Source organism: Barbatula barbatula (assembly GCF_947034865.1).
Source record: "Barbatula barbatula genome assembly, chromosome: 19".
NCBI classification, from domain to species: Eukaryota; Metazoa; Chordata; class Actinopteri; order Cypriniformes; family Nemacheilidae; genus Barbatula; species Barbatula barbatula.
This window is the reverse complement of record NC_136782.1, coordinates 22,102,157-22,125,614: the sequence shown is the minus strand read 5'-3', so window position 1 is coordinate 22,125,614 and position 23,458 is coordinate 22,102,157. Positions and strand designations below refer to the sequence as shown.

The 23,458-nt window shown below is 41.8% G+C and overlaps 1 protein-coding gene across 1 annotated transcript in view; it reads right to left on the bottom strand.

Moving 5' to 3' along the window:
- The window catches only part of eif4g1b (eukaryotic translation initiation factor 4 gamma, 1b), a gene marked incomplete at its 3' end in the record, with an annotated part of 23,218 nt that extends 468 nt beyond the window's left edge, over positions 1 to 22,750 (bottom strand). Inside the window, exons 1-29 of the mRNA XM_079480696.1 lie at positions 22,584 to 22,750; positions 19,508 to 19,634; positions 19,338 to 19,418; positions 19,113 to 19,145; positions 18,132 to 18,152; positions 17,582 to 17,782; positions 17,109 to 17,193; positions 14,836 to 14,975; positions 11,810 to 11,902; positions 10,230 to 11,559; positions 10,031 to 10,113; positions 9,632 to 9,827; positions 7,485 to 7,618; positions 7,297 to 7,416; positions 6,831 to 7,214; positions 6,457 to 6,603; positions 6,087 to 6,323; positions 5,905 to 6,009; positions 5,304 to 5,642; positions 5,093 to 5,204; positions 4,901 to 5,006; positions 4,574 to 4,815; positions 4,370 to 4,491; positions 2,949 to 3,121; positions 2,742 to 2,867; positions 979 to 1,060; positions 796 to 894; positions 583 to 720; positions 276 to 392 (exon numbers count right to left, since the gene is read on the bottom strand). Of these exons, the coding sequence (XP_079336822.1) occupies positions 276 to 392; positions 583 to 720; positions 796 to 894; positions 979 to 1,060; positions 2,742 to 2,867; positions 2,949 to 3,121; positions 4,370 to 4,491; positions 4,574 to 4,815; positions 4,901 to 5,006; positions 5,093 to 5,204; positions 5,304 to 5,642; positions 5,905 to 6,009; positions 6,087 to 6,323; positions 6,457 to 6,603; positions 6,831 to 7,214; positions 7,297 to 7,416; positions 7,485 to 7,618; positions 9,632 to 9,827; positions 10,031 to 10,113; positions 10,230 to 11,559; positions 11,810 to 11,902; positions 14,836 to 14,975; positions 17,109 to 17,193; positions 17,582 to 17,782; positions 18,132 to 18,152; positions 19,113 to 19,145; positions 19,338 to 19,418; positions 19,508 to 19,588 (5,127 nt within the window). The 5' untranslated portion in view covers positions 19,589 to 19,634; positions 22,584 to 22,750. The remainder of the gene's footprint in view (positions 1 to 275; positions 393 to 582; positions 721 to 795; positions 895 to 978; positions 1,061 to 2,741; positions 2,868 to 2,948; positions 3,122 to 4,369; positions 4,492 to 4,573; positions 4,816 to 4,900; positions 5,007 to 5,092; positions 5,205 to 5,303; positions 5,643 to 5,904; positions 6,010 to 6,086; positions 6,324 to 6,456; positions 6,604 to 6,830; positions 7,215 to 7,296; positions 7,417 to 7,484; positions 7,619 to 9,631; positions 9,828 to 10,030; positions 10,114 to 10,229; positions 11,560 to 11,809; positions 11,903 to 14,835; positions 14,976 to 17,108; positions 17,194 to 17,581; positions 17,783 to 18,131; positions 18,153 to 19,112; positions 19,146 to 19,337; positions 19,419 to 19,507; positions 19,635 to 22,583) is intronic.
- Positions 22,751 to 23,458: the final 708 nt, after the last annotated feature.

The window sequence follows — 23,458 nt, the reverse complement described above, 5'->3', positions numbered from 1 at the left end:
GGGCCGCTGTGTTTACTAAAACGGAAAATGCTGATATTTTTTTTTTAATGTAAAATAAATCCTAGAAAAGCACAAAGTGTTTGTTTATATTAAAGAGACTTTCGTATTATTTGATGTAAATGGCAGTTTAGTTTAGTTGTTTGAGATAAAAGATATTTTAATTTTACAAAGAAATGTGCAGCATTTGAGAAATAGTAAAAGGGCAGCTGATCATTTCTAATTTGTCAACTCATTTTGTAAAAATAAATCGTGAGATTAGTTTCATGAATCGTTACATCACAAGACACAAAACCAAAAGCTGTGGACTCACAGACGATGGCCGACTGACACACCGCCATCATCAGCGCTCGCACAAACCCATTAGATGCCGTTTGCTGCTCGTCCAGGTTGGCCTAGGGAGGAAGTGAAGGTCAAAGGTCAAGAGAATGACAGTGATATGAACGCAACAGCTCATTAGCAAGGGCAGTTTTATTGTGCCATGCCCCTGAATGGTGTTTATTGAAAACAGAAAAATGTTAACGTTGTTTTGGGACATGGTGTTAAAGAGCAGATCATTTGAAACTAATGGACACACAGCTGTACCTCCACCCAATCAAAGACCCTCTGGTTGTTGGCTTTCTCCTGCAGGAGACGCTCGAGCTCCCGCAAGATCTCCTCTGAGCTCAGAGACGATTTCCTGCTCTTCCCCACACACTCTTCACCCAGAGTCAACTCCACTCCCTACACACACGCAGATGTTAAACTGGTTTCGATGACACTGATTTAATGCTGGATGAAGATTGATTTCACTCTGACCTTTTCCGTGACAAACTTATTCACATCCTCATCTTCTGGAAGGAATTCTTTCCAGCTAAGCTCCGCCTCCTTCCACATTGTCCCCACCTTCTTAAGACTCTGAGACAGGAAAAAACAGGTTCAGAAAACACAGTTTAACCTTCATTGGGGCAAAAACTAAAGGTACATTCAACTACACCGTACCATTGCTTTACAGAGAAGTTTGAAAATCTCTGCCAGTAAAACTCCAGCTTTCCCAAAAGGCAACAGAGGTTTCGCCACTTCCCTAAAAACACAAGGTAGAGGACATGTGAACATGCGAGAATGACGTTTCTGAACAGAACATGTTCAATACTAATGGTTGGGTTTGTATTAACCCAGCTTGATGTGGGTTAAAGGGATACTTCACCATGAGAAATGATTCTGTCATGAATGACTCTCTAGTTGATCCAAACCTGTATTCATTTCTCTGTTTGGTTAAACACAGTGATAGATATTTGGACGAATGCTTGTAACCAAACAGTTCTTGGACCCCATTGAATGGACGACGGGCTTCTCTCCCGATTCAATACGGTCCCGATACTCTAGCGCCGATTCAATATATATCGTGATAACTGGGAGTTGCGATTAGATATTACAATTTTATTGTGATTTTTGTTTTCCACGCTTGGGATTAAACAGGACTGAGGGGGATGGCACGGATGGCACCAGCCCTTAACTTTATTGCACATTTTTAACAAATGAAGTGAATTCGATTCCTCGGAGCTCTTGTGGCCAGGACTTGAGATCTGGTCACATATTGGCCTGATGAGATTGTACTAACCCTGCCACAATTAAAAGAAATAAATAAACAAATAAAAATAATAGCAAAAGCACAAACGAATGTGCTTAAGTAAACATAGAATTATAATCAGTGCCTCAGATTGATCGAACAGTATTTATCAGGTACAGAAATGGGAAAAAGTAATCAAATGTAAAATTACACTTCATACTCGTCACTGTACAAATAACATACATCTTAAAATATATGAGATTTACAGAGATCAATCACTCAGAAGTGAGTGTTTTCTTTCATGATAAACATTAAAGACATTAAAAAATGTTTATTATACTGCTGCTGTCCCTTTAAGAGCTAATATACTGTGTGTTGTTTTCCAACGGTACATTCACATGCCACGGGCATTTTGTCGTAAATGTGTGTAGAGTTCTCTGTTTAGGAGTAAGTCGACGTGAAGGAGAACTCTGTACAGCATTTTTCACTCTCTGAGATGCGCAATACAACATTTCTGCTAATTAGTTTTGCAGTCGCACTGATGCAACCATCACGAAAAGAAGGTCGTCCAGGGAGGAAAAATGGTCGAAGTTTAGATTTGGATTTAAAACAAAGGTATAGAAAGAATTCTGAAAGGGGGGCCAATCCTCCTGTAACGTATACATTTCGCCCTCTTCTGGAGAAACGAGTAACTTCAGTCCAGCGCCTCTAAGATAAAGTTAAAAAATATATATATTTTAAAATCGTTTAAAAAAAGAATCTCGATAGTTAGGTGATTCAAACCCCCCCAACCCTATTGACACCCATAGGAGGTCCGAGAACTGATGGCTCTCCAACATTCTTCAAAATATCTTCTTTTGTGTTAAACAGAACAAAACATTATAAAGTATTTTTCCTGCTATGGGAGTCAATGGGGTCAAAGATCCGTTTGGTCATGAGCAATCTCATAAATATCTTTCCCTGTGTTCAAAGACATTTATACACATTTGGTTATTTTTGGATGAACCGTCCCTTTAAGAACACAATTTAAGGGTCCATAAAAACATGTATACACTTATTACTTTTGGAAACTTTTCACTACACTGGTGTGTTTGATCAAAACCGATCTCTTCATCAGAAAATATGAAGTTGTCTTATTGCTGAGTTTTATAACGGAGGTGTATTTTAAGTGGTGGGTTTGATTGACAGTTGTCACCTGAAGAGAGGGCCCATGGGAATGCCCCCCTCGTGCAGCACAGGACAGATGAGTTCAGCCAGATACAGCCAGATGTGAGGGATATCAATAGCCATGTCTTCTGCAACCTCCAGAACCTCGGCCAACCTGAACCAACACACACTTTATAATGACGTTCACATGTAACACACAACGTCCAGAAGCCTCAGTCACGCGTGTACGTCTCACCCTTTATAATACTGTTGTGTTGATAGTGTTTGTGTTTTGAGCAGCTGGTGGAACAGTAAACCAATGTGCTCTCTAGTGATGGCGCTGCGCTCCAGCGTCGACTCGATTCCCGTCCGCACGAACACGGACAACAGGGACGCGCAGTTCAACTCCACCACACACTGCAGCGCCTCCTACAGGACGAAAACATCCTGATGTTCATTTATTTCACAGTTCAAGCAACAATGAACACGGTAAATTCAAAGCAGTAAATTAAGACTTGACACAAAACTTCAGATTCGGAATCTGCTGGTTCATTACACTTAATACTGAAAGGACATAAAACAAACAAAAAAGAGATTCAGCACTGTTTTGGTTCAATGACAACACTTTAAAATACCTCTTGTCCGATAAGACTTAAGGAGACACTTATCCCACGAGACGAGTTCACGAGTTCAAGAGTTCACGAGAAATAGTTTTAGACTTTTTTTTAAGAAATCCACAATAATGAAATATATAGGGAAAATGTGTCTCTTATTCACCTTAAAAACACAAAATGCTGAAAATGTAGACATTCTAAGACGTTTTAATGAATGATGTTATGCAGTAATAAACAATAAGTCACTGCAGGCTTGTTTTCTGACTTTGCATAGTGCTGGTGTTAGCAGAGGTGGTGATCATATCACACCGTCAATCCTCCTTCCTACACTGACTGAACCCACATAGCCTTCAGAGAAACAGTTAAAACTACATGATTTTCTGCTAACATTGCACATATGTAAGAGACAGATGATCTGTTTTTGAAGAGGTTTGCCTGTGCATGTACTTTTAAAATAACAATGTGAACTTGCAATTGCTATTCTCAACTTGTGGTAGTCAGCTGCTCACAGCGCTTGATGTAATAACACTATGAAATCTCGTGTTTACATAGAGAAACGGTGGGAAAGTAGCTACAATGTTAAAGATTTCCGAGCTTAGCACTCCATCATTCCAATTACGTGAGGATATTCTGATCTCGCGAGACCTTGTCACACCTCTAAACCACTTTTTCTCATTATATTTTATAGATACTATAAAGACTAACGCCTTTCGGAATTATTGGTTATTGATACTTGTTTTCAGTTTTCAAGAAATATTGCAGCGTTAATTGTAAATAGTTTATCAATGTGGGTCATTCTCTTTAAAAAACGTGTGCCCTCATAATTTCAGTTAAAATCAGAAAATCCTATTTTTCCAAGATTTAGTTTTTCTCCATTCAAATGGCCGAGAGGTTAATAACACACTTTTCTATTGTGTGACAAACTCGTAACACATGTTTTAAAGTCACTTTACACAGAGTTCAACAATAAAGATTTACGTTGTTTGAATAAGTGCATAATTCAACAAAAATAAAGATAGATTATGAAAACCTCTGATAATGAAAAGTGTGTGTGTTTGTGTACCTTGATGTCATTGATGTGTAGGTATTCCTCTATGATGGCTGTTGATTTCTTCTCCAGTTCTTCTTCAGTCAGAGCAGGTTTGGATGAAGCAGGTGGTGGAGTGGGAGCCGTCTCTTGCTTTACTGCGCACACACACACACACAGTTCAGTAAACAGGTGAACACAACACACACCATTTGAAAGCTGTATTGCACATCATCTCACCGTTCTCCCGGGTGCCACGATCTCTCTCTCTCCGCTCATCCGTCATGCTCGACACTCTGCGGACAGTTTCCGCTGGACGCTGATCTTTCTCCCGACTTCTCTCGTCCTTCTCACGGCTGAAGCTTCGTTTGCCGACTGCGGGGCGATTCCGGTCCAGCCGGTCGTCACGGCGTTCAAATCGGTCGCTTCCCCGGTCCCCGCGCTCGTCGCGGCGGTCAAAGCGTTCCCGGCTGGAGCTATTCCTGCGATTCACAGATAAGAAAGCCAGTCAGAACATGCTTGGAGGTGAGGAATTGTGCACCATCGTCACGGAACGTGACCTCTGACCTTTGAGGAACCCGCCTGTCAGACTCCATGTTTGAGGATGAGGAAGACGCGGACTGTTGGAGCGCTGAGAAGCGGTTCAGATTGCTCGGGCGACCGGAGTCCTGGGCTGAAGACGACGCCGGGAGAAACAAGAGAGTTACGCTAAAGTCACACGTGTTCTTTAGAAAACTAACAACACGTGAACACACTCACCGCCGTCGCTGGGTTTGGCTCCGGAGCCACCGCTACTGCCTTTACCCCAACTGCCCCATGTGCCCTTACCTCCAGGGGCAAGAAGCTGATTATTAAAGTCTAACGCGCCCGGCTACAAGACAAACAAACAAACGTTTGACCAGCAATGATGTTTTGTAGAATCAGTTTGATCACTAATAATATCAGATTTTTTATTCTTTTTAGGTCAGACCTTGGTAATCTTGCTGAGTCGAGTGGGGTCGATGGGTCTGTTTTTGGTGGAAATGGGCACGGTGTTCCAGCCGTCGTCGGGGGGCTGGTTGCCACGGGAAGCAGGCGTGTGCTGTCCACCTCGGGGTCCGAGGCCACCCATTCCTCCGCCACCGCCACCTCCACCACCGCCGCCACCTCCACCGCCACCTCCACCGCCGCCACCTCCTCCTCTGCCCTCCTTCTTAGACATGAGCTGTTGAACTTTGACTTGCTCTCTGTGCTCTTCTAGCTCTGCCTCCTTGTGAATCTGCTCGATGGTCTTCGGACCCAGATCTCCTCTGCGCGGCACCCAGTTATTCTGACAGAGAAATAAACAAAACGAAGACTTTCATTAACGTGAAGTTATTTACTCTTTAACATTAAAAGAAACGTGATAATATGGAGAAGGCGTGTATTATACTATAGACTAACATTCGCTCATTCGCTTTCGATTTAGAAAACAACATGAACAATACAGGAATAAATGATGAAATGGCGCAAAACCCTTTTTAGTCTGTTAAATAGGTAAGATCTGAGCTAGACTACAGCACACACACAGAATGAAGCTCAGGACTGCTCACCCGTCTTAAGTCGATGACGTCTTGCAACATGAAGCGGATTCTGGAAGATGTTTTCTTATCTTTGATAATTTTCTCCATCTGATTGAAATACTGATCCATTCGGGGCTGAAAGACACAGTGTTTCATGAGCTTTAATAATGCGTCTCTTAGGCGTGATGTGTTTGAGCTCAGCTGAGTCTCACCTTGGCCTTCTCGAAGTCGAGATCTTTGCCGATGGTGGAGAGAAGACGACAGAGACACTCGAGACTCTCCGCGTCGTGGTTCTTCAGCAGCTTCACGATACAGTCGTGCATGATGTTCTCTGTTAACATCTTCAGCTTGAACAGCTCACCAATGAACTTGATGTTGCCTAGGGACCGTCGCCGAGCTTGGTCTTTGGCTTCCTCAAGCTCCTCCTTCAACTTTTGCCTCTCCTCTTCCTGAAATTGAAGAATTGATGTCACAAATTAGATCATCACGTTATGATGTTCAGTGTTTTCCAGATGTGAATTGACTCTGGTTTGTGTCCTGACTGTGACGTGAAGTGACTCTGGTTTGTATGTAGTTGTATACCCCTGTAGCAGCATCCAACTCTTTCTGTTTCTTCTCAAAATGTTCATCATCATCTTTGTCTTTCTCAAACTCCTTCTGACAGCGATTCAACAACAACTTCCTGAAGTTCACTGTCACTCCTGGTTTATCAGAGGTGGGAACCTTTAGCTATAAAGAGAAAAGATAATCAGAAACACGCAGACAGACACACACAGACAGACACACACACACTGTGCTCCTCAGAATTTGTTTGTAATCACAATGATGGTCAGACACACGGCACAGTATTGGGATCTTCATTGGAGCACAAACCCACGAGACAGTAACCAGAGTTTGGTTGGGTTTGTTAAACTGTCATGAAGTCAAAACACACACACACACACACACGGACTGACCGCTATAAGGCAGCGGCACATGTTGGCGTAAGCGACGGAGAAGTTGGGTTCGGAGATGGCTTTCTCAAATATCAGGTCGATGACCCCCTTCAGGCGCTCTTCTGTGTCGATGGTCATGTCAGTCACCTGCTTCATCAACGGCTGAAACATCTGCGGTGTCAGTTTATTCAACACGCTACGAACACGTTTAAACAGCTCCTGTGTCTGTGGTGCCTCTGTGTCGTCTTCCTCCACCCGCCCGCTGTGCTTCACTGACGGCTTCCACGCCTTCGCTGCCTTATTCAGTTGAACGTCCTCGCCGAGAGACATGCTGGTGATGATCTTACGAGGCTCTTTACCCCGCGGGCCCTGACCCGAACGCCGGGGTCCGCTCATACCTGACGGCTAAAGAGAGAGAAGACTTCAACATAACTGATGATGAAAATAAATTTGATTTCATGTTGACTTGAAGTGTGGTGATACAGACCGGGCCACGCCCACCGACTGACGGACGGCCAAGGTTGGCATATGACGGAGTGAAATCCGGACCACAGTTCATTCCAGTCAAACGACTGGGATCCAGCTGCCTCAGAGGAGTTTTATTGGCCTACAGAAAGACAAAGATTAATAAATGGTGTACACACACATATGCTTGTTTGTGTATGTGTTACTTACCTTTTCCAGAACGACATCACTGATTTGTGGCAAACCCTCAGGCTTGTGCATGCTGGCACTGATGAACTGAAAGCCCAGCAGAAACTCTCGGTCATACTTCTTCTTCTCCTCGGGGTCTATAGGTTTCCATTGATCTGCCGGAAACAACAACATTATTCACAATATTCACCCATCTATGGGGATTTTTAAACCACACAAAGGTGTGCTATTATCGTAATTACATTTAAGTTTTAAAGACAATTAATAAGCTGATATAATATGATATAAAATAACAAAAGAATATAAAAACGCATAAATAAATAATGTAACCTTATATATTCATGGAGTAAAGTGAAAAAGATATTCTGCCTGCATATTCCATTAACTGACAATTTATTTAAATAGTCGAGAGCAAGTGTTTAAAGGGGAGATGTTTTAAACCTCTTTAATATTAGCAAAAATATGAATCTATGCATAAATAATGCGTACATTGACTTTTCCGTGCATGTTTTTATTGATCTTGTAAGACGAAACAATGTTTTCTAAAACTAAGTAATTTACAGAAAAGTAATTGTCACTTTTTCTGTCTTTTGGCTGTGAAACCATATTCCTGAAGGTTGGCTACACCTCGTAGCCACAGTCTTTGGCCAAGGCCCGCCCAAGAGGCCAATGTGACTGACAGGTGAAGCAACTAATTGTGTTTCGTTTAATGCCTTGTCATGGTCAGAGACATGGAATTATCCCTTCAGTAACAGTCCGGTGTACATTCACAAAGTGTCAAAAGTGAACAACAACGATGAGAAGTTTATGCCGTGAACCCTGCATACTTTAAGAATTTAAGATGATCTTATTGCAACCGTTATAAACACAACAGCTTAGTTCAGATAAGTCGTTTCCAGGCAGACCGTCAAAGAACACGATACACGTTTCCCGGCGAAATTCAACCAATGAGATGACGACTGAGCGTGCTGAAGTGTTTCCAGAAAACGGCCGGTGGGCGTGACGTCTGAGACTAGAGCCGTGTCCCAAAGGACATACAACAACGCACTTAGACTATGCGCTCAACTGTCTAGTTTACGATTTTCAGAAGAGTAGTATTGTCTCATATGGATGACTAAACGGATTTATAATAACCGGAAGAATACTTGTTTACCAGACGGGCACAAATGACGTGAATCTAATGTTGTTTTCATCGGTTTTGCTCAGCAATACTTTAGTCATCCTCAGATTGAAGCGTTAAAACTCTGCAGGAGAGTTTTGTTCGAGCAGTGTCCGATAGCTCCGCCTCTCTTCTGCTACGTAAGCCAAACTGCGAGTGTCCACAGTTCCACACTTCAGATTTTTGGTTGAAAAAGTGAATCATCCTGGTACTTAGAGTGCACTTCTTATTTGAGGATTTTCAATGTGAACGTAACTTATACGGCAAAATTGCATAGATTAGTACATAAATGCGCAATATGGGATGCACCTTAGAATACACCGGATCGTGTGAATGTGTTTTGTCATTTAAATAATAATGATGGCGTTAGTTGAGCTATAAACGGTCCATGTTTGTTTCGGAGATCTATCGGATTTACATCATGTGAATATATTATATTATATACTATATGAACCCATCACACTGAAGCAAACACTTTATAAACGAGTATTTACAGCTCAACCCACAGTAAAGACAACAGTTACTGGCAAAAATGTCTCATCTATGACCATTTATATATTAAAGGGGTCATATGGCGTGAATACATGTTTTCTATATCTTTGGTGTGTTATAAGTTGGATGTATTAGACACGTAAAATTGCAAAAATGTAAGTGTGGGAACAAAAGATGCGTTCTATCTTAAAGCGAAAGCTCACCCAGACCTGGTTTTCCTCATACGCTTGCAGTATTCATCCAATCACTACGCACTAGTGAACTGGCCAATCACAGCACACCTCGCTGTTCAGAGCCATGAGATTTGTAAAAGAAATCTACACATTTCCGAGAGGCGGAGCAAAGAGGAGAAACAAACATGCACGGTATGTGGAAAATACAGCGTTTGTTTACCTTAAATCGTGTATTGCATAACATCTAAAACAAACGATAATATTAGTTTTAGCCGTGTCATATGACCCCTTAAAATATTTACACCAGCTTAGAAACTGTACACCAGCAAAGAGTTCATGTCTACCTTCTTTATACTGGTACTTCTGTTCAGTGGGTGTGGCAGGGGTGGGGCTCTGTGGACGGATGTTTTCAGCATCGAGTTTATCTTCTTTCTCCTCCCATGTCTCGTCCAATTCTTCTACAGGGGGCGGGGCCACCGGGGCAACAACCTCTGGCTCCGCCTTCACCGGGGGTGCGGCCTCAGGCTCAGGGGGTGCAGGCTTTCCAAAGACATTTCATCATGAACTTACACCGAGCTTATTGAACTGAGCTTTCGGAAAGCACTTAAAGAGCTTGACAGTGGATATGTCAAAGTTGGCCCCGTCATTTAAATAAAAATTTTAAGTCGGAAATATAACAAAAAAAATAAACAAAAGTAAATTCAAATAATATTCTGATATGCGTATTTGTGACACGTGCTCACCTCTTTAAAAGCATCTAGCATATCGCCGGCTTCCTTCTTATTCAACTCTTTGAATTTTCTCTTCTTCTTTGGCACAGAAATGGCTGCAAATACACACAAGTGTAAACAAAACACAAACAAACAGAAAGCAGGCATGTGTACATCACACTGGACGCTTTACATCTCTCTTCTAGGGTGAATTTTGTCTTATGAGTCACACCTGTCACAGTAATCTCAGAGGGCGCGGCCTCCGGAGCGGGAACATCCTCTCGCTCAGCAGCAGGAGGGGGCGTGGCTTTTGGAACATCCACGGCAATCTCTGACGGGGCGGCAGGCTCCTTGACAACCGGCTCAGAGGTCTCCATGACAACCGGCTCAGAGATCTCCACGACAACCGGCTCAGAGGGCTCCACGACAACCGGCTCAGAGGGCTCCACGACAACCGGCTCAGAGGGCTCCACGACAACCGGCTCAGAGGGCTCCACGACAACCGGCTCAGAGGGCTCCACGACAACCGGCTCAGAGGGCTCCACGACAACCGGCTCAGAGGGCTCCACGACAACCGGCTCAGAGGGCTCCACGACAACCGTCGCAGAGGGCTCCACGACAACCGTCGCAGAGGGCTCCACGACAACCGTCGCAGAGGTTTCCCTGACAACCGTCGCAGAGGTTTCCCTGACAACCGTCGCAGAGGTTTCCCTGACAACCGTCGCAGAGGTTTCCCTGACAACCGGTTTATCGCTTTCCTTGGCAATAGGAGGCGGCAGCTCCCTAACTACACTTTCAAGAATTTGTCCCGTTTCTTTGACAACAGTCTCCTGGGTAACATTGTGAGACGCTTCCTCTTCAACCGTCATGGGCATTTCCACAGCAACCACAGGAGTGGTTTGCTTGATGACGGTAGGAGTCTCCTTTATAACAGGAGCAGGGGTCTCCTTGACAACTGGAGGAATAGGCTGCTTAACAACAGGAGCTGGCACTTCCTTAGCAACCGTAGCGTCAACAACTTGAGGGGTTTCTTTGACAGTCCTTACAGGCTTTTCTGTGATAACGGGTGGAGCTTCTTCACTGACGTCGGGTTCGGCGATAGGGCTAACGTCTCTGTATGCTCTGTGAGCTTGAGTCGCCAGCGCTGCTCCGCCGTTGAAAAGCTGAAGCTCTTCTGGCTGTGCTATTGGAGATTCCAGCACTGGCTCCGCCTGCGGAGTGGGGACGAGCGGGGTCTCTATCACTGGCCCCTCCTCTTTACCTTTAGGGGGTGTGGCATCTGCACAGTTAAAACCGGAGGGGGCAGGTTTTTCCCATTCGGCTTCTATAGCCGCTTCCAACAGAGCGGACGTCACGTGGGTATCACCTTCAGGCGCAGGGGGCGGAGCATCCACCGTATCGCCTAGTGGACTGGTGAGAGGGGGAGTGGGCGGAGCATCAGGTACAGGGCTTTCACCTGGAGGGATGGGAAACTCCGCTCTGGTTGTCAGGACGACCACAGGTTGGCCGTTATCGCCGTTAGGCTGCGTGCCGATGCCAATATCCGACGCACACAGCAGTGACTGTAATAACATTTTGAGGAATATTATGAATCGTTGTCAAGTGTTTTTTCTAAAAGAAATTGTCTGATTAATCATTAAAACCAAAAAAGCAAACAGACAACTTCAAATATAAAATGATATATGACGTGATGTCATTGTGTTTTTTGCCATCTGCTCGCATGATTACTAAATGGATTTAGTAACAGACTACTAATCGACTTAACTATAACAATTAAATTATAACAAAACATCTTTAATGTGCGTGTTGTACCTGAGGAGGTGTAGGTGTTGAGCCACTGCGACCTCCGGACATGATCTCTTCCGTGATGTCACGACCTCCTTGATTAGGGTCCCTAATTCTTATCTAGAGAGAGAGAGAGAGAAGACCGAGAGACAGACAGTGAGGGGGAGAGACAGTACGAGAGAGAGATTTACTACGCAGAAGAGAAATATGTGAACACACAAGTACTGAAGCACACCGACCAGAAGACAACGACAAATAAAAGACACAACAAAAATAGAAAATGAACAAGAGCGAGTTAAAGCCAAAGGGTTTATCTCTGCAGTAACAGATGAAATATGTAATGAATGTCTGTTACACAAACACACAGTGTCAAGTACCTCATAAAGCAGAGAATGCCTGGAACATTTATCGCATGTCCTTTAAAAACACATACAAACTCAAAACGCTTAACACCCAACGGTTTGTCCTGCAAAGACTTTACGCAATGAATTACACACACACCGACTCCCCAGACAGACCCAACACACACACTGACAAACACACACTCATGAGGCAGCACATTCCCTACCTGCCCCCCCCCCTCGCTCAGGAGAGGTCGGGTTCTGTTAGGCCCGTTTCATCCTGGATCTGAAGTCTAAACTCAGCCTGACGGCGACTCTTGAAACAGGGCTGAACTCTCACATACAGCAGCGGGCCTCAAACTCTCACGTACACCACACAGCGACAGACCGAGAGAGAGAGAGAGAGAAGTGGAATGCGTCCCACCCACCAGACTGAACCCGGACCGTTGGGAGGGTGGAGCTGTTGAGCCACGTGGAGCCACAGAACTCAACTCTTTTCTTCAGAAACTGAGAGTGAAACTCAGCATGTAGAGAACGTTACTTTATAAATGTGTGATGTGAATTTCATATTTATATCGGTTTACACCAAATTAGGTAGCAGATTATACTGTTATTATTAAGTAAATTATATAATAATTTTACAGAAGGTAAAGATGGATAATGAATAGTAGGGGTGTGACGATGATCCACGACGACACTGGGTTTATGATTTTATCACAATATTTGTAAAAATAAATAACATTATGAAACTGACACTGAAGTTACAGATTTTCACTAAAACATTTAACAATTTTAGAAACATTAGAAACGTTATTTTCTGTGTTACTTAAATAAACTACATTTTAGCATAAACATTGAAAAAGATTATTTAATAAAACATTTATTGCCAAAGTTATGCAATATATATTTTAATCTTTTCTGTATTGTGATATATTGCTTCACTTGTTTTTATTATAATTATGAAGTCAGTAACATATCAGTGCCACCAACAATCGATTACATTTTTACAATAGTTTTGTGATCAAAGACCAATTTTCAGATGATGAATTCCAGAAATTTGCACAAAATTTGGATTCGTTTATAGTTTTAAAGCTTTTCTAAAAAGTAAAACGTTCTCAGACAATTAAGAAAAATGTCATTTAAGTTTTACTTTTGTCATGTTTTTTGATTAAACCAATTTTGCATTAAATTCAGCGATCACAGAACCACAAAAATAAATAGATAAGAGGATATTCCCTCAGGACTCTAGACTTCCAACAAATGGTCACATTTTGCGACTACTTTTCTCTGACTTTGTGACCAGTTTTTCTTAATGGTCGCACCGGCGCGACTGCCAAACTGATCACTATATTATTTTTGTGCATTGTTCATTTAATGAGCAGAAACGTTATATTGTGCAAGCGGTGCATTCAGTCACTCTATTTTGCACATTGTTTGAGATATTCAAGCAAAATAATAAGAGTTCTCTTTCACGCCGCCAACATCTGAAATGGGCGTATAAACACAATTTACATCAAGAATCCCATATTAGCATTTCGATTTCGTCAAAATATGCGTCACAGAATATCAGCTGCGCATGTCCGTATGTGAACTCGATCTTTAAGGAGCAGCAGCATCATCATTAAGATCTTTGTAATGTTCATCAAACAATGAAAAACAGGTATTAAAGGAATTGTGTGCTTGTATACGATTTGCGTACAACATTTAGGTGCTAAAGTTTTGCTTTACATATAGTAAAGTGTTGAGAGAGTTTATGAAGACACAATAATGATTTGTATTAATTTGTAATTCATTTATTAATGTATTAAACACGTTTGGATGTATTTTTAGTGTTTCTGGTTTCTTGTATGACTTCGTAGCACCAGAGCCTCCTCTCTCAAATGTAAGAGCCCTTTTCTCTGTATTGTCACTTTATAAAACTGTCATTTACTTCCTTTATTTTCCATTTATGTTTCTTTGGCCATGTAGAATACTTTATCAAGCAAATGTTTACTCTCAAATATAAAACTCAGAAGAGACATGCACATTACTGTAGGGAAAAAGACAAACTTAAATTTGAGATGGCCTCTCTCTCTCTCTCAGTTTCTATTCCTCTGAAGCAGACGTCACTGGTCAAAGGTTCGAGTTGTGCGATCTCTCTGATAACACGAGTAAACCTTCTGTGCGACTCCCACGCTCAACACATCATGAGTGACCACATTCACTCGTGAATAATTCTCTCAATGTGACAACACTCCTGGATGTCTTCCTTTCTTTAGTTCAACACAAATGGATCATTTTAAAATCAAAACATATTTTGAGTTTAATTCAGTATTAAAACTAAGACCAGAACTAACTTGAATCACAGCTACATGAGATGCAGAGGTTCACTATTGATGTGTCAGCATGTTATCACGCTGTCTTTCTGAACCCTGATGCTTCAAATCTCTGAGCAACAACCTCAACACAACCACTAAATCTGAGAGCAACAAACCAAAGCGGTCACAAATCTACACAAAACACCTCAACAGACTTATGTCAAGAGTTACTAGACGATAAAGAAGCTGCGAATTCTGTCATCTGACTGAACACAAAGACACGCACACACACATACAGACAGACACACACACACACGCGCACAAACAGAAACGCAAAGACGGACACACACACACACACAGACAGACAGACAGACAGACTGATGGATTGATGGTCACTGTAAGGTGTGCATCCCACCTGCTTGCGCTCCCGTTTGGGCGGGGCTTGCTGCTGTGGAGGAGGCGGGGCTTGTTGCTGTTGTGGAGCGGGGCTCATCAAAACTTGTGCCGGGGGAACAGGGGTCGTGAACTGTGCCTGAGCGGGGTAATACGCCCCAGCTAAAAAACACACACATACAGAACGAGTTATAACAGGAAAGAGAGATCTTTTGGTTATTTATTTTATAGCAGAGTGCAACTACAACAATGAGTGTTTCTAAAGTATTAATCATAGTGTGACACACTCACACCTTTCACAAACACACAATCTGTCATGGCCAAACATACAATACAAGTCAAATGTTCTAACACACCTACTATACAAAACATTATAATAACGAAATAACATTTTCAGTTTTTTGCAAGTAGTTTAAATGATAATATTTGATTCTATTGTATGACTTATTAACTTTATTGCTGTTGTGAATCCGAGGTTTGAGAGGAAACTCCCATAAACCCGTCACCTGCTCATCAGAACACTTTTAAAACTGTTTGGTTCAGTCTCTCCGTATCCGTCTACCCAACCCGACTTGTATTACTGAGGGAGCATTGTTGAACCGAGAGAGTCAAGACTAAATATAGTCAAAACCCACAGACCGGAGACAGAGAGAGATTGATAAAGTCTTTACTTTACTGTAAATAAGAGGAGACGAGTGACGGAAACAGAAGAACACAGACAGACGTCAGACTTACGTACCCTCAGATTCTCTGCTGGACCCTCTGTTGCCCATTATTCCTTTCTGAATGCCTGTCGCTCTCTCTCGCTCTCTCTCTCTCTCTCTCTGTCTGTCTGTTTGTTTGTCTATCTGCCTCTCACACACACTCTCTCTCTCTCTCTCTCTCTCTCTCTCTCTCTCTCTCTCTCTCTCTCTCTCTCTCTCTCTCTCTCTCTCTCTCTGAGTGTGTATGTGAGAAAGCTCCTGTGGAAACTGGCTGTGCTGGAGGAGGGGGCGTTGAGACCCAAAAATAACAACCACGCGCAAGACACATCACTTCTACAAACAGTGTGTGTGTATGTGTTAAGACTACAGTGGGTAACAGTCAGAGGAAAGACACTTGTGAGATCTGTGACAGCGCCCTCTACAGGCTGGAAGACCTTGAACACGAGATAAGACGCTTTGCGACCGGATGAGTTTAGGAATAAAGTCACAGAACGAGTAAAGAGGGCTGTCGCTTCCCGTCAGGCTTTTTCCATGAGGAACGTCAGTTAAAGAGTACATAACTAGGGATTTAAGGTCTTACTTTGGTTTATAGTGTCCAACAACCAGTTTATGTACATGGGTGTAAAAACACTTATGTCGTAATAATGGGTAGTTATTCTTACCTTACTTCTTGACTGACTCTCAAATGATTCGTTCGCTGATTCATCTGTCTAATCCCCTCCTTTCCGCTAGCCTAGTCTGATGTGATTGGTCAGATGGTCTAACCTGCTGTAATTGGTCTACCGCGAATGAGGCTCACGGTCTACAGTGTTTGGTGGAGAAGAGCGAAGTTGCGACGGGGGACGACTCGTTTGCGTGATTCAGAGTCTAATTGCTTTTCTCCAGGCCAATAGCTTTGTTTGGATTTACAACTAGGCAGACCGCTTACTTTCAAATGCGGCAACATTACGAACGGCATGAAATGTCATTTTCATATCATCTACTCTTTACACGCGTCGGTCACACAACGTCAAACAAACCACAGAAGTTTGGCCAATCAGCGTTTGCCTATTGCCTAGGATAGGAACAGGTAGTTTCTATCCTGCTGATTTAGACTCCACCTCGGAGAAGGAGGAAAAGTGTTCCTCCAAAAAGCTTCTCTGGAAATAAAATTCCTTCGGGTTCCTGCAGTGCAAATGCAAATAAAAGCGGGCGCTATTAACTATTTAATTGTTCCTATATGACCATTGATTATCTGAATATTGTCAATTCCAAAGAAAGAAAGACAAAAAAGAACTAGAAAGAACACATGAACACACAAACAAAAGAATGAACACACAAATGAAAAAGATTGAAAGAAAAAAGAGAACAAAAGAAAGAAGAACAGAATGAAGGAAATTAAACTTTTTGAACCTCACATCATCAGAATCTCTAGATCATCTGAAATGAAAGTGATGAGTTTTCACTCAACAACTTAACATAATGCTAACGTGCCGATCCAATTAAACGTGCCCACTTACCAATCATTTGTATTATTTTTATTTGTATAAAAATAAACAAAAGAAACACAGAGACGAGAGACACACACACGCGCGCTCCAGTTCATACATACCATAATCACCTGGACTTGTACCAGGGTAAAAACCAGGAGATCCGGCCACCTGATACTGCGGAGGGGTCACGTAAGAGGGGCGGTACTGAAAGACAAAGAGAGAAAGAGACTGAAAACTGCTCTATTTTACTGCACTGACACACACACACACACACACACAATAACGTCAGAGTAACACAATCCCTGTGTCAGTTTAAAAGAGGGGGGGTGTCAGCAAAATGTGTGAAAAACACACTGACAAATGTTAATGATGTGTACGTAATTTTAAAACAATAAATATTGTCACACACATAGTAGTGAGCATTTAGATTAAATGATTAGATTCAACTTTATTGTCATTACACATATACAAGTACAGTGTAACGAAATGTAGTTTATGTCTAACCAGAAGTGACATTAGCAAGTGAGTGCAGGATATACAGTTATCAAAACAATGGATTTTTAAACCATTTGTAGGAGCATATAGGACGTACCTGGCTGGATATGTAGTAGGCGGTGCCTTGTGAGTTTGGGAAGCTGATTGATTGCTGGGGAATCATCATCATTTGGGAGGGGCCCGGCTGGAACACATGAGGGGGGCGTGGTCCGTGTGGAGGGGGAATTGGGTGAGGGGCGGGGCTTGACTGAACGCGCCCAGAATTGGCAGGTAAAGTGGGCCGACTGGCATAGTACGGCTGAAAAAAGAAAAACAAAGATGCTCAATTAAAACAAATATTTATACAATATTTAAGATAATCTTACTAAAACATTTACTTGTATAATATGTTTGTTTGTTTATTTAAATGCGTCTTCATTAATATTATACATATTTACGTGTTGACAATACAATGTATCTGTGAAATGTGTCATTTTTTAAGTTGATTTGTCAGTGGAAGAAGTGATGAGTCGTTCATATTCATCAACACTGCAATTTTCAAAGATGAATCATTTGTGAGATGCTAAACTCCAGCGAGACAAGGCGGCCAGAGAAATCCATCTGATGCATGTCAACAAACCAAATGAAGTTCAACACAGAAGCGTTACCTGCAGCGACCTGAATCCACCCTTCAGCAGCACACAAACACACACACAGCAGAAGAGCAAGAGAAATGAAGAGTGTGTTATCCATCAGCACACAGTCAGAGAAACACAGCAGCATGCAAACAAACAAAGCACATAAACACTTTGTGTGTGTGTGTTTATTTATCTGGTTGTGTTGTGAGTTTGTGTATGCAGGCAAGCGTGAGTTTGTGCGAGTATATCTGCGAGCGCGTGTGTTTGGATCTGTATCTTTGCGAGTGTATATGTTTGTGTGCATAAGTGTGTTTGTATCTGTGCAAGTGTATGTGTATGTGTGTATCTGTATCTTTATGAGTGTATATGAGTGTGTTTTTGTCTGTATCTGTGCAAGTATGTATATTTGTGTGTGTGTGTATATATATATACTTTTGTGTATGTTTATCTGTATCTTTGTGTATGTGTGTGTATGTATGTTTATCTGTATCTTTGTGTATGTGTGTGTATGTTTATCTGTATCTTTGTGTATGTGTGTGTGTGTGTATGTTTATCTGTATCTTTGTGTATGTGTGTGTGTGTGTGTATGTTTATCTGTATCTTTGTGTATGTGTGTGTGTGTGTGTGTGTTTATCTGTATCTTTGTGTATGTGTGTGTGTGTGTATGTTTATCTGTATCTTTGTGTATGTGTGTGTGTGTGTGTATGTTTATCTGTATCTTTGTGTATGTGTGTGTGTGTGTATGTTTATCTGTATCTTTGTGTATGTGTGTGTGTGTGTGTATGTTTATCTGTATCTTTGTGTATGTGTGTGTGTGTGTGTGTTTATCTGTATCTTTGTGTATGTGTGTGTGTGTGTATGTTTATCTGTATCTTTGTGAGTGTCTGAGAGTTTGTGTGTGTGCACGTATCTGTTTGTTTGTAAGCGAGTGTGTATGTTATAAGTGTGAGTTAGTGTACAAACGTTGGTGTGCACATGTGAGTGTGTATGTGCATGTGTGTGTGTTAGTACCTGTTGTGGTAAAGCTCTAGGACCTGAGGCAAACTAGAAAGAGAAAGCCAGACACAGGTCAAAGGTCAACACACAGAAGCAATAACAGCCACAGAAGCAGTAAAGAAATTTTCCCAGAAGCACCTCAGTCACACAAATCTCAACATGAACAAACCTTCAACTTAGTAAGTCAGCTCTATTATATTCTATGTAAAACACTGATGTTTAAGTGTGCTGCTTACGCACCTGTCGGGATTGGGCGGAGGGGTTCATTTGTGGTGAAGGGATGCTGAAACCAACTGAAGGTGGAGCAGATGGAAAACTGGGCTACAGAGGACACATGAAGCGTATTTACTCATCAGAACAACAAAACACAAGATACAAGAGTCGTGAGGTGACAGGCATCTGTGTGTTACCTGGGACAGGCCCGGGGAGGGGACAGAGGGGTGGGACGGGGCGGATGGGGGTCCAGACAGAGGCTGAGGTGCCTTATTCATTTCACCCGAAACATCTGCATTGAGACGCAGCACCTAATGACAAAACCTAAAAGAGAGAGAGATGTAATGATAAATCACTTTTATTCTGCAGTAACATGACATTATAAATGTATATTGACTTGAATTCCCAATTATAATGGTAGACCTGATCATCATTACATTTTAATTTGAATTAAAAGCACATGTACATACGCACGTGTGAATGTGAGGATGACAACACTCAAGCGGACTCATCAGGACGAGTGTGAGTCACAGTGACGATCAAAACTATGACTATACAAAACGTTTTGAAACTCTGCATTGCAAATGTGCATTTGTGATATTTTGATAATTGAGATATATATATATATCAGCCAAGGTACATAAACTGCCCAAAACCATTATACCGATCTCTTATATTCGCTAGTGACTTAAAAGTTTTAACGAATCAGTTCAAAGGAGTGATTTGTTTGCGAGTCGTTCTGATCGCAATGTTGCGTTCATACTGGCGAACTCGCTGTGCGGGTATAAAGCTGATTCAACAAGACAACTGCACAGCTTAAAACATTATGCAATGAAGTACACCACGATTGAATTGAAAGTACTTTGATGCAAACCGAACAATTTTCACCTAAAAAAGCTGCGAAACACAGCTAATAATGAACAGCGCCCCTTTGAGGTGTGATGCAGCAACTGCAGTCACAGATGACAGAATACGTGCAGGATTTCATGAAGACAACGGACACAAAAAAATTTCAATGCAGGAAAAACCCTGTTTCTAAACTTCCTATGACAATCTGTATTCAAACAAACACAATAAGAAATGAACTCAGACTAATGATTTCAGGGTTTAAAGAGGTCACAGTTTGGTCGAACACAGAACACCATTGGCTCATTTTCTGCTATTTATTCCAGATGTCAGACATCTGTGATCGATCTGGAAAAGACCAGCTGAAGATTCTCAGACTTCCTTTACCGAGGGGTTTATGACAGACAGCTCTCTCTTTTCAATAGCCGAATATAGAGTCAAACACACACACGGACACAAGCTGTGCTATGAAGTGAAGCAGAAACATTACATAAGTCTTAATTTGCTGACTACACACAACAGGTCATAAAACATCTAAATATCTAATACTATGAGGCCCGGTTTCATAGACGAAGCTTAGCTTAAGCCAGGACTATGCCTTTGTTAAATTAGCATATTTAATTTGCTTTATTAAAACGCTTTAGATAGGAACATTACTGGTGTGCATCTAAAGACAAAACAATATTTAAAGATTTGTCAGGGCAATTTATTTTCAGTTAAGACCGCTCTAACTTTCACTCCTAAGCCTTGTCTGTGAGACCGGCATGAGTGTTCACTGACTATTATATATGACCTTTAAATATTTATTTATGAGTCATCTGAAATACTGAACTCCTGATATCAGCACTCCTAAAGACATCTGTAAAAATGTGAAAGTACATTGAATATCAGGTGAAGAAAAAGATGTGTGTGCACTTTAAAATGACAGTTATGAAGGTAAAAGACATTTTAGTATTTCAATCTTAAATGAGACAAAATGCAACGCGTAACGTAAAAGAACCTTCATTTTATTTCCTTGTCATTTTAGACTTAAAGTCCCAGTGAAATAAAAAAATGACAATTCTTCTTTTTCATGAAATATTGCAGCGTTTATAATAAATAGCTTATCAATGTGGGTTATTATTCTTTTAAATTCATGTACCCTCATAACCTTCAGTTAAATACCAAAAGTGCCCTTCCGCCCTGAAGTGACGATCCATCTGAAATGACGCAGACTTAAGCGGCTTGGCCGGAGCATCCGTTAACTCCTCCCCTTCAACTGTCTGCTGCCGGTTTCATTTCAAAATCAATGCAACAGCTGTTTTTACACATCCAATCAATTGGCACAGAAAAACGCAAGCCACGCCCACTAATTTTCTCCTGTGAATTTCCTTTTCACTCGGAAATGTGTAAGAATACAATCGCAACTTCCGGTTCACAGGGAATTTAAAGTGGTAGTTCACCCAAAAATGAAAAAATCATTTATTCACCCTCTTGTCATTTCTTCAGCAGAGCAAAAAGGAAGATATTGCGATAGAAAGTTGGTAACCGAACATCAGTGTCAGCCATTCACTTGCATTGGTTTTGTGTCAATACAATAGAAGTGAATGGGTGCCGCTGTAGCAACTTTCCACACAATATCTTCTTTTGTGTTCTGCGGCAGAAAGACTCAGAGGTTTGACATAACAAGAGTAAATGAAGACAGAATTATCATTGAGTGAACTATTGCTTTAAATGTACACCTCTCATCATGTGATTTAACAAATAGATTGAAGAGTGTCTGAAAACAACACACATACACAGATGAACACAAACAGCCTGTTTGCATCAGTTAAACACACACACACACACATTGGATACAGAAATGCTAAAGTCATTCATGGATGACTAATGCTTCACACACACGCGCTCTCAGTGTACCGTCTCCGGCTTTAACTGTGAACTTTGACCCTGAAGATTCACATGAACCAGAAAGACACAACTTTTACATGATATTTGAAAACAGACACATCAGTGCATTCTTAAAGGAGAAGCTACAAACTCAAGACTAGAGTTAAACACGTGACACGTCTGCTGCATGTGTCGCGAGACACTCAAATTCTACATAAATCAAACACACACACACAGTATTAGTATGTCCACGAACAACAGAAATAACACAGAATGTGTACTCGATGTCATCATGGACAAGAGTGAACGACAAACACTCAAACGCAGCTTCATAGTCAAACACTGCACATGAAACCTGTCACCTCACACACACACACAGCGCATTTATAATACACACACACACACACTATTGATCATGTCTCAAGGCCGGATTGTGCAACTCAACCTGCTGCGTTGTTGTACACGCACGAACATGAACACACACACACACACACACACACACACACGTGCGCATATAAACGCTGTCGTTACACAAAGACACACAATGCGGCTCGTTACCGTGTGTCTCTTTCGATCTTTCTCTGTCGGTGTGTCTCACTGTCCGGTAACGCGAGACGTGCAGCGGGTCGCCATATTCGTTCGCGCGTGCGCCCACCGAAACAAACCACGTGGGTCACGAGCACAAACGCAGGCGCAGCAGGCACGCGCTCCCGCACACGTGCGCCCTGCGCCGGTGTTGTGCCGAATTTTGACCCCTTCCTTGATAAAGCCACGTGATTAGCTCGTCCTAACCCTTGTGTTTGTGGGGGTCATAATTCGGCAGATTGGATTCAACCACCTCCCACAATCGTTTCATTTCACCGGATTTAACTGTGTTTAAGAAAACACATTACGGGGCGGTTTCCCGCACAGGGATTAGTTTAAACCAGGACTAAACCTTGGATAAACTAGGATATTTAAACCGTTTTAAAAAACATTACCATAGAAAAACATTACTGGTGTGGATATCGAGACAAAACTAAACTGCTTTAAGAAAAGTCAGTGCGAGTTGATTTTGACCAAATCACATCTTTAAGTTAGTCTGGGACTAGTCTTAAAGTGACAGTTCACCCAAAAAGGAAAATTCTGTCATCGTTTACTCGCCCTCTTGTCGTTTCAAACCCGCATGAGACTCTTTCTCCTGCAGAACACAAAATAAGATATTTTGAAGAAAGTTGGTAACCGATGAGCACTGGACCCCATTCAGCGTTTGCTTTAATGTCATTTATAAGTACATATAAACACTGACGAAGGTCATATTTTGGAGATCAGTGCATTTTTAACTTTCACTATGAGTTTTATGGTCCAACAAGTACTGTATGACATCATTCTGCACTCAACTTCTAATCAAATTCCAGAACGTGAAGTAGCTAAACACTATTGGCTGTTTTAAA